General features: G+C 40.6%; 1 protein-coding gene across 3 annotated transcripts in view; it reads right to left on the bottom strand.

Moving 5' to 3' along the window:
- Positions 1-11637, bottom strand: part of LOC138978888 (short transient receptor potential channel 7-like) — a 72290-nt gene that overhangs the window by 1242 nt on the left and 59411 nt on the right. For 2 of the 3 annotated variants that reach the window (XM_070351695.1, XM_070351696.1), the window contains exons 13-17: positions 9978-10181; positions 7290-7367; positions 2994-3072; positions 2080-2279; positions 1-1416 (exon numbers count right to left, since the gene is read on the bottom strand). The exon at positions 1-1416 is cut by the window's left edge and continues 1242 nt beyond it. In XM_070351695.1, the coding sequence (XP_070207796.1) occupies positions 1057-1416; positions 2080-2279; positions 2994-3072; positions 7290-7367; positions 9978-10181 (921 nt within the window). In that variant the 3' untranslated portion in view covers positions 1-1056. The remainder of the gene's footprint in view (positions 1417-2079; positions 2280-2993; positions 3073-7289; positions 7368-9977; positions 10182-11637) is intronic. The other variant, XM_070351697.1, reaches the window with a different exon arrangement.

The raw sequence follows: 11637 nt of genomic DNA, 5'->3' as shown, positions 1-11637 counted from the left end.
AGAACATACATCAAATACAGAGTGCATGAGAACACACTGTTTGTCATACCTTTATTGGTCAAAGTAACACGTCCAGGCAGTGTACGTGTTCTGTAACATCACTTCCGGCACGTATACCAAACAAAACAGAAAGAGATTAAAGAAACCAAAAGAAAAGACATAAAGTATACAAAGAAAAATAATTCAGACAAGAATATGATACATAATCAGCAATTACATAAAAAAGAAGATAAAACCAGAGCCGAAGCCTTCAAGGCTCACGTAAGAAATCGACAAACAGTAACAAAAACTCAATCACTCCGTCACACATACACACACACAGTAAGCATAGGTGACACGGTGCAAGAGTACGAGACACTAGATCTGTCTGTCTGTAGCCTACTTACGGGGACACGACTGCCAGATGGTCAGATCGACACTGCGCTTTCGACAGCGCTTCCTCGCGCAGACACTGGAAACTGTGCAGATTAACCTGTAGGAAATCTCCTTTGGTATCTTCTTTATCTGTTTTTTCTGGAGCTACGAAACCGAATAATGTGAAATCATGAGTCGTCTTCTCCGAATCGGCGAAATGCAGCTCGGTGATAACTGTATCTATACCACAACCGTGACCCTTCACGCGATCTGACCTAACCTTGACCCCTGACCTGGTCTACATACCACACACGACACAAACCAGTCACCTGTCTTTACCCCCCCAAAACCCCCCACCACCCGTTTTCTTTGGATACACACTTTAACTACATACGTGCCGAAGAAATGTTGATCATTGCTTCAATACTTTGAAGCTGTTGCTTGAATAATAACCAGGTAAAATTAGTATTTCGGTTTTCAGTCAAATGTTAAAGTTTCTACCACAGACATACATACATACGCACGCACGAACGCACAGACAGACAAAAGTTAGCATCGCATAGGCTACACTTACGTGAGCCAAAAACCACACAAGAAAATAGGATAATAAATAATCCGTCAGTTTGCATTCAGCAAAAACAACAACAACAAAACAAGAAAGAAAACAAAAAAACACACACACAAAAGAATCGTCCCGACATCTTATTTCTCTTTTCCAGGACTTGAACCGGAACCCGAGGCAGAAGGTGAAGTCGGCAACTTTGACTCTACCCCGCTTCCGGGCGGCGCCGGCCAGGGTTTCGGAAACCGGGAGGCAGAAGCCGACGATGCTGGTTCTGGTTTGGGTTGCGGTGGAGGCGGCCTGGGGGAGGTGTGTGGGGGGTCCTGGGGTAACTGGGACAGCTGCATCTGTTTGATAAGGCTCTGCTGGTCGTTGTAGATCTGCTCGTGCAGGTCCGACATGCGCTGCTGGAGCACGCGTTCCATCTGCAAGCGTTCGCCGTCCATGCGTGACAGGATGTCCAGCTTGTTTTCCTCCAGCATTCGTCCGTAGCGATCCAGCTGGGGACAATGACAATGACAGTGACTATGACAGTGACAATGACAGTGACAATGACAATGCCAATTACAATGACAGTGACAATGACAATGGCAATGAAAATGACAATGACAGTGACAATGGCAATTACAATGACAATGACAATTACAGTGATAGTGACAATGAAAACACAATGACAGTGACAATGGCAATGACAATGACAGTGACAATGACAATGACAGTGACAGTGACAATGGTAATGACAATTCTTCATTTCAACGAGGATAATCCAGCCGGGCTTGACCTAGTGTATGAGAGTGGAAGACAACCCTTTTTCCTTGCACAACAAAGATCAGTTAGTCAGAAAGTAAGTCTCTCTCTTCCCTGAGGGACTTGGGATGGGTTGATGTAGTAGCCAGCCTTTCAGTACGGAAATGCATAAGCTTTACAAAAACCGTCCGGTCAAGAAAACGTATCAGTTGGGCTTCCAAAATGAGGCAAGGAGGGTCCAGGGGCTTGCTTGATGGGGGGGGGGGGGGGCTGGAAGGCCAAATGCTGTTGAAATTGAGCATTTGAAAGGGATATTTTGGGCCTCTCCTTAAAAAAAAAGGTACATTTGCCGGGCAAATCTGCAGAAACTCGCCTCAAATCTAACTCATGTCTATACAGGATTTGATTAAGCTTACCTCAACGTGCCGCGAGTCAGCAAAGGACCTGACAAGCTCCATCTGTTCCTCCTGCAGGCTGGAGACGCGTGAACTGTCCTTGTGGACCTCTTTGACGTCACGCTGCAGCCTGGCTGTTGACGTCTGCACCTCGTCCACTCGCTTCTCTAGCTTGGCTGACATCCGCTCCAACAGGCGTCTCAGTTGTTCCTCTGCCGATGCTGTGGGGATCAAGCAATGAGAGAGTCTGTGAGTGTGTGTGAGAGAGAGAGAGAGAAAGAGAGAGAGAAAGAGAGATAGAGAGAGAGAGCGAGAAAGAGAGGGAGAGAGAGAGAGAGACGGAGAGAGAGAGAGAAAGGGAGAGAGAGAGGGAGAGAGGAGAGAGAGAGATAGGCAGAGAGAGAGGCAGAGACAAAAAGATACAGAGAGAGAAAATGTGTGTGTGTATGTGTGTGTGTGTGTGTGTGTGTGTGTGTGTGTGTGTGTGTGTGTGTGTGTGTGTGTGTGTGTGTGTGTGTGTGTGTGTGTGTGTGTGTGTTTACTTTTCAACGTAGGAATATTTTGTTTTGTGTGTGCGTTTTTGTTTGTTTGTTTTAACAAGTAAACTCTCTCTCACGCTCTCTCCCCCCCCTTCCTGCCCGTCCGTCTGTCTGCCCGTCTGCGTATCTGTTCGTCTGTCTGTGCGTCTGCCTGTATGTGCGTCTGCCTGTCTGTCCGTCTACCTATTTGTTTGTCTATCTGTCTGTCGGCCTGCCTGTCTGTTTGTAAGGTCGGTCTGCTTGTCTGTCTGTTTGTCTGTTATTATGTCTGTCTGTCTCTCGATCTTTGTTTTTCTCTTTCCCTTTGGCAATATTATCCTCTCACTAAAGGACAAAAGCCCTGTCTTAAATAATTCATTCAATTATGCAAATGGTCTTCAAAGGGACTGTACTCACTTTTATCCCCATCCTCTCCTTCTATCTTCCTGCGTTCAGTTTCCCGAACGTAGCGTCGACACAGAATACACATCACGTCCTGCAGACAAAGTCCTCATTTGAAACACATTAATTTTCTTCCACACTGAATTCAATTCAGCTTAAAAAGAAACAAATATGCATCAAGTACATTAGTCTACCTTTTGAATTTCCGACGGATTTTTAAAAATTTATTCAATTGTTTAAAACAAAATCTCAGATTGTATACAATTCTCTACATGTAGACGAAGTGTTCGTGTAAAATACATCCATATTCTGACACCTCAGTTTCAAAACACAAATCAAAGCCAGAAATGTGTTGTACCTACTAAGTGTCCAAAGGGCTGGGTGTTAGTTGTGTGTTTGCCCCAAATGCATATTATGCCATGTAGACGAAGACTTCATTTAAAACACATCAATTTTTTGCAACAATGAATTTAGCTTTAAATCAATACGTACTGTGATCACATGTGTGTGTGTACCTTTTGAATTTCGAAATTAACTTTTGTCATACTTTTTGAGCGTAGAATTTCTAAAAATACTTTTTGCTTTTGACCACGTGCAATCACTCCACGTCTCGCGTGAACGAAGTATTCATCTAGAACACATTCATTTCTGCCACAATCACCCCAGCTTCAACAAAACTTAAAGTCAGCAAAAAATTGCAAAAGACTGGTGTTTTTATAATTGCTTTAAATATTGTTATGTTTAATTTTAGAACGGCCCAAAATGCACATCACGTCTCATAGGCGAATAAAGACTTCATTTAAAACACATTAATTTTCGCTTAAATTAATATATGCAGAAAGCAATATGCATACCGTTTGAATTTCTTAAAGACTGGGTAGTGTTTTTCAGACGTTCCGTACATGAAGTGTTCGTTTAAAACACATTCATTCTGCTGCCAAAACAACTTTTAGCTTAAAATCGAATTTGAAAACCATCTGTATTCTTTTCTGGAAGGCTTTTTGTTTGTTGTTGTTTTTTTAATTGAAGAAAAATCTTTACAAAACAGCTATCTTAGGCCCCAACCATTAAAGTTTAAAATGGAGACTTAAAGTTAGCAAGTCTGTGTAAAGTTTGAATCTTTGAACATTTTTTTCCCAATGATAATAAGAAAAGTTTAAAACACCAATATCTAGCATCAACTTCTACACCTTAAAATCGAAACTGAAATTCAGCAAGACTATTTACCATTCCACTAAATAAAATACTGAGATGATTGTTTTTTTGAAAAGTAACTTTTAAAGAAATTTATCAGTCTTTTTTGGAAAAACACCAGGAGCAGAGGTTCTCAGGTGTAAGGGAAATTTAATTTGACACCACCGACTGTCCACGTTTACTGTTCGTTACATTCCCTTGTCGAACTGTTTTGCTTTAAGTTTAAACTTAGAGAAATAAGGTGTCGCAGATAAACAACACTGTAAACAAGTTTCTCTCTGCGTTTAGAAGACATCTCAAGATGACAGGTACCAACTTGGTAACACAGATGAGTTGTTGTCCCAGAAATTAATCAACAAACTACAGAAGGCCGATAATGTCCTCGGAGATCTCTGCAGCTAAGCGTATTTATTTCAATTGCAAAGAGCGCAAAGTTATGGGAACACAAATTCACACTGCTGTAACAGAATATCAATTAAGAGTACACAAATATCTTATTAAGCCAATCAAATAAGAGTGAAAACATATCTTATTACGTACATAAAATTAGAGAATCGATGGAATATTTCATTGTATTATCTAAAAAAGAAGAATAGATTATCTCCTGAACCTAATAAGATACGCGACTAGACATAATTATTGTATTGAATATTGAAGCAAATAAGAAAACAAAAGTATCTTATTAAGTTAATCATATAACAGAATAGGCATATATCATTAAGGCAATTGTATATAGCTAATAGAATCAACCATCACATTAGAACGAGCATCAGACATTGGGCAACATTGCAGCAGACGAGAAAATTGCAAAGAGATCAAAATGCGAGAAAGGGTCAAAGTTTAAAATCAAACAGCAGGAAAGAGTAGAATAAGAATTAAGCTGTAATTAAAGGCTCTTCCAGCAATTAACTCCCGCTAATGAACATATTTCTTAGCTGGCGTCTTTCTTATCTGGTGTTTTTCTTATCTAGCGTTTTTCTTATTTGATGTTTTCCTTATCTGGCTTCTTTCTTATTTGGTGTTTCCTTATCTGGCGTCCTTCTTGTCTGGTGTGTTTGTGTTTTTCTTCTTATATTTTTCTTTCTTATCTTTTTTTTGTTTTTATCTGGTGTTTTTCTTATATTGTGTTTCTGTTATTGGGTGTTTTTCTTATCTGTTCTGTTCTTCTCTGAATCGGCACCTGCCTATCTTTCTGAAATGGTCTCCCTCTACACTCCCTCTACACTCCCTTCGTTCTTCTGATGATGCTCGACTTCTCCGTCAAGGTCGCTTTAAACGCAAGGCTCATGGCTTCCGCACGTTTTCGTACTATGGACCTCAGTTATGGAATTCACTCCCCTTTCAATTACGTCACTCTCCATCCATTTCATCTTTTAAGTCCAATTTGAAAACTCACTTGTTCCAACAACACTACGGATAGTTCCTTAGTATAGAGTCTGGGGATGTGAGATGTGCATGATGTGTTGTTTGAATCTGACAGTGATTGTATGATTTTTGTATACATGTATTGTTGTCACGCGCTTTGAACTTCTGATAAGGCGCTTTATAAATGCCCGTTATTATTATTATTATTATTATTCTCATCTGGTGTTTCGTTTCTTAACAAGAGACAATGATGTAACGATGTGAGTACAGTTAGTCTTGGTGTTCTTTTTTTGTAATTGGTGTTGTTGTTTTTGTTGTTGTTTGGTTCTCAGATACAAAAATATACCAATTAGACACATTTTTCCGAACAAAATTTTAATAACAAAGAACGAAGAACGAAATGCACGGTTCTGAATAAGAAAAAAAAATTAAGAAGTAATAAATGGTTGACGTAAACAATATTCTGTTTGATTAAAGCAACAACATAGCCTTAGGCATACTCAAAATCATAATGCTTAACAGACAAAACAAACTTTGAATTTGTATCAAGAAATAAAGACTACTGCACACAAAACAATAAAAGAGAAACAAAGAACGACATAAAAACAAGAGGCGAAGCCTTCAAAGCTCACGTAAGAAATCGACAAACAGTAACACAAACTCAATCACTCCGTCACACATACACACACACACACAGTAAGCATAGGTGACACGGTGCAAGAGTGCGAGACACTAGATCTAGATCTGTCTGTCTGTAGCCTACTTACGGGGACACGACTGCCAGATGGCCAGATCGACACTGCGCTTTCGACAGCGCTTCCTCGCCCAGACACTGGAAACACGCTGTGCAGATTAACCTGTAGGAAATCTCCTTTGGTATCTTCTTTGTCTATTTTTCTGGAGCTACGAAACCGAACAATGTGAAATCGTCTTCTCCGAATCGGCGAACTGCAGCTCGGTGATAACTGTATCTATACCACAATCCTTCACGCGATCTGACCTAACCTTGACCCCTGACCTGGTCTACATACCACACACGACACAAACCAGTCAACTGTTTTTACCCCCCCCCCCCCCCCCCCCGAAAAAAAACCCACCCCAACCACCCGTTTTCTTTGGATACACACTTTAACTACATACGTGCCGACGAAATGTTGATCATTGCTTCAATATTTTGAAGCTGTTGCTTGAATAATAACCAGGTAAAATTAGTATTTCGGTGTTCAGTCAAATGTTAAAGTTTCTACCACAGACATACATACATACGCACGCACACACGCACGCACGCACAGACAGACAAAAGTTAGCATCGCATAGGCTACACTTACGTGAGCCAAAAATTCGTACTTTTTTTTTTACAACCAAGAGTCACTCATTTTCGCAAAAGACTGTGTGATCAGAAAATTCAGAGCAAACATAAACCTGTCTATATATAAATATAACTGTCGTACCAAAAATAAATACGGAAAAAACTCGGAAGAAGTTAAAACATCTTGCGTGTCATGCCACAAACAAAACACCCGAAGATTTCAATGTGCGCCCCATGCATGCCCAAAACATAGACTTCACTAATTCAGCACATTCACTGAGCTCGTTTGAAAGTCCGAATTGTAGTTCAAGAAAAACTTGTTGCCAAAAAATAGAACTACGACAGAGCCCTTAAGTGCAACTTCGGAAAATGTCATCAAAAAGACGCAGAGAAAAGGACCAATTGAAACAAAGATAACAAAAAAGACATCTCGTGACTCCCACCTGGCGCGTGCGTTTGCCATCTATGGAGACGGAAGCCACACTGCGGTTTTCGGGGTCAGAGAAATCCATGCTTCCGGTCTGACAAAAGCAAAGGGAGAAAATTCCAACTCAAACAACGGAACTGGGTTTAGAAAAAAGGATTTTTTCACAGTCATAAAAATCATGAGAGGTATAGACTATGAATCACATATTAGACTGACAAAACTGTAGCAACTGTAAACAATATTAGGTATAGTGGGATGGGTGGACAAATTAATGGTAAAATATGGCATTAAATATATGTGACCCTCCACCACGAAATGAGTCGCATGTCACCTCGCGCGGTTCTGCGCTAGGCTTAAATATAAGTCCGGGGAGTGTCTGGTAACAGTGTGACGGTCACCTTAGTCAAAGGCTTATAACTCAAACTTATAGCTCTTTTCTAAAACGGTTTTCACCACTGGATAGAGCATAAACAACTCTTTAGGAAAATGTAATTATATGAAAATCATGCAAAGGTGACATGCGACTAATTCCCTTGTGGAGGGTCACATATTACAAAAATTCACATAATTTCGAAACAAAGTTACATATCAGTTCATTTCAGATGATATCGACTGAATGAAGAAGAGAAGGGGAAAGAGGAGAAAAAACAAGAAACTTGAGAGATAGAGTGAAAGAAGCAGATCAGAAAAGAGTGAGAAAAGGACATATATGGAGAGGGCATGCGGGCTCTGAACACAATTGAAAAGAATCTGTTGTACTTCAAACATTGAAAAGAGCACCAATTATAAACCAAGAAAACAATTCAGCCTCAGTATGGCATACTCTTTACAATGTCGTTTTTTTCCGTTTACTACTTAAGTAGTTGCCATTACGTTCATATATCACTGCACATTTTGAAAACGAATATCGAACTACCGCAATGGTGCTTTAAATGTCTTTATTATAGTTTCCTCAAACCACACACATATATGTCTAAATCTGCCATTACGAAATACCATAGAATAGGGCACACTGTAAAATCCTTCCCATTTCTACTAATGAAATGACAAAAGTAAAAAGCCTTTAATACCCAAGCCTATTACCAGCGTACCTGTCCGGTGCAAACAGGGATACCTACGATAAAAGGCTCCTGCGATGAGAGGACACCTCCCAAGAAAGTATACGTCATGTTGTCCCTTGGTCTATTTACACTATATGGCCAAACTAAACCTGTCATGACAAGCCATCCGCAATGCAGACCCACGTTTGGCTTAATTTTGTATATGTATATATATATATATTATTGTATCTATATATATATACGACTTGTGTCTGTCTTTCTGTGTGTGTGTGTGTGTGTGTGTGTGTGTGTGTGTGTGTGTGTGTGTGTGTGTGTGTGTGTGTGTGCGTGTGTGTGTGTTCGCGATGCACGGCCAAAGTTCTCGATGGATCTGCTTCAAATTTGGTGGACATAATCAGGTAGACCCCGGACACAACCTGGTCGATGAGAATTTTCAACACGTGCTCTCAGCGCGCAGCGCTGAACCGATTTTGGTTTTTCTGTTCATCTTCCCAGATCCATTCCCAGTAACTCTTCCTTATCTTCTCCAGTGTTTTGCGTTTATCTCCCTTCCTTCGTGTGGCGTCAATCCATATTCCCGTTACTATTTTTAGAAGGTCACTGTCCACAACGCTTTCATCCCGACGAAGCCGGATATTCCCGTTACTATTTGTAGAAGGTCACTATCCACAACGCTTTCATCCCGGCGAAGCCGCGTATTCCTCTACTTCTTCCTCTACTATTCGGCTCTACTAATTCCCGGCGAAGCCGGGTATCATTCGGCTCTACTTCTTTCCGGCGAAGCTGGGTACCCGGCGAAGCGGGTATTCATTCTAGTCATATATATATGCAAGGATCTAGGAGTGTATGATTGCTATATTCACACCAAGACAAACACCAATGGCTTTTATGCTATATGGCGGAATAATGAATTGTTCTCTTGTTCTCTTCTCTTTTGGCTTGTTTTAAGGGTGTCCTTTCATCGCAGGTACCTCTGTGTGATCAAAGGTTATATGTCTACAGTACATGCCCGGTACATTACCCCAACGCAATAAGGCATAACCCGCAGTCAACACCCGCCAACCATAAAGAAGGAGAAGAAATGAGTACACTATGAAAAGAGAATACGAAAGAGGGAGGAGGAGGAGGAGGAGGAGGAGGAGGGGGGTACAGAGAGAGAATCACGTTCAAGGTCAGGAAAATCATGTATGTGCACAATGGCAATCGAATCAGAGCTATCACACAGTTGCCATAGAAAAGGAACAAGAGTAAGGTATGAGGAAGACGATAACTTAATTCTCACCTGACTCAAGAATTAAAGAAATACCAAAGAGGCGAAGAAAACAGAAAGGATTGAATCTTAAACTCTCGCTTGCACAGGGTCAGAATAGATAGACGATGTTCAGAAATAACTCTGTCATGTTTTTTCCCCGTTTGTGGTTAGTAGCGTTCCCTTCCTTCCATAGGTACACCAAGGCAAGCCTATAATGTCACGTGTAGCTTGCCTCAGTGTTTCTATGGAAAATCAAAGAAGAATAAGGAAAAGCAACTCGATCTTCCAAAACAACTAAAAAAACCGACAGAGTTATTTCCGGAATTTATCTTTACAGAAAAAAACAAAGGGGATGGGGGGAAACAGAGAGGTTTGAACCACAAACCCTTACCTGCACTGCTGCATACTTGACCTCCTTCCCCTCGTGCGGCAAGAAGAACTTAAGGTCTGTGCGGCGACAAAGCCACAGACCCGCCCTGAAGATGTTACGAGGGCTGGGAATCACGTTGAATGGGGGAGGCACGGGTGTACCAGGCTCTATGAACGTCATCCACAACTCTGTACGCGCAAACTTCCATTCCACGTCACGCTCATCCTGTAGAATGACGTCATTGTAATGTATAAATACTAAAGTCGTGTGAAACTGACGTCATAGCATCAAAATGAAGTCGTGTGTATGAACAATGGCGTCCTTGTTCAAAATGACGTCGTTGTATGACAACTGGCGTCATTGTATGAAAATGACGTCACTGTATAAAAATGACGTCATATGTGGTGTCATTGGGGATATTATTGTTCATTTGTCACTCTAAATGCTGACTAGTTAGGTTACATTGAAGTGCTGATTATCATTTGTCTGTCAGCTCATTTCATACTCTGCCACGTCAAAGTTGTAGTGAATGTTTAGTTTTGTTAATAATTTAATGTTTCATGACTGCGTTTAATCATTATTTGTTCTCGATATTGGTTTTGGGAACGTTAGCTGTCTATCTGTTTTGGTACAGTGCATGTTCCACAATTCTTACAGCTTTTCTCTGGAGTGAACTGAAAACAACACTGATACTTCACAACCGTTCCGCATTCAACTTCCGCACTCAACCTCCTTTAAAATCATTACTTCTCATTCTTCACTGCATTATGCAGGACAGAAAATAACAACACCTCTACAACATGATCGATGCTAATTCGGCTACCCCCCCCCCCCCCCCCCCACCTCCCAAGTAAAATGCGGGCGGGAACAGGTGTCCACAATATTTCAGCCTGTGATAAAATAATCGAATCAGAATATAAAAATACCTGCATAATCTGGCGTTTATGTGCCCATCAAGAGCTAGAGCTAATACAGGATAGAATCGATTAAAAACAAGTCGCGTGAAGCGATATTTAAACATTTAGTCAAGCTGTCGGCATTAATGTAACAGATTAACATAACAAAAAACGATCATCGCCAAGACCATAATTATTAAGATAGTCTCGACTAACCACACCCAAATGCCGAGACGGGTCACGCTTGTCTCCGCGTCGTGCGTGAATGCAGTACTTACTTAAACCTATTTTCTGTCATTCTGAGCACATGTTTATAGTAAACATGACATATGTATATGTTTTTGAAATCAGGAGAAATTGCGGAATATAATGCAATCTTTTTTTTAATCTGTTAGTGAAAATTTGATTTTAATGACAACTTTAATGAGCAAACTAATTAACTAATTGTTACGCTGTGGAGCTGCAATTCAATCCCATAGTCTGGACTTTGTCGAAGATTGCTTGACCAAAATTTCAATCAATTTAATTGAAAAATGAGGGCGTGACAGTGCGGCCTCAACATTCACAAAAAGCCGGATATGACATCAAAGACATTTATAAAAAAAATGAAAACACTGTCCGGGAATATCATACACACATACATGCATGCATACATACATACACACATACATACATACATACATACATACACACACACACACACACACACACACACACACACACACACACACACACACACACACACACACACATCTATATATATATACGACTTGTGTCTGTCTGTC

This window comes from Littorina saxatilis, linkage group LG10, assembly GCF_037325665.1.
Source record: "Littorina saxatilis isolate snail1 linkage group LG10, US_GU_Lsax_2.0, whole genome shotgun sequence".
NCBI classification, from domain to species: Eukaryota; Metazoa; Mollusca; class Gastropoda; order Littorinimorpha; family Littorinidae; genus Littorina; species Littorina saxatilis.
The sequence above is the reverse complement of the archived record's forward strand: the minus strand, read 5'-3'. Positions and strand labels throughout refer to the sequence as shown.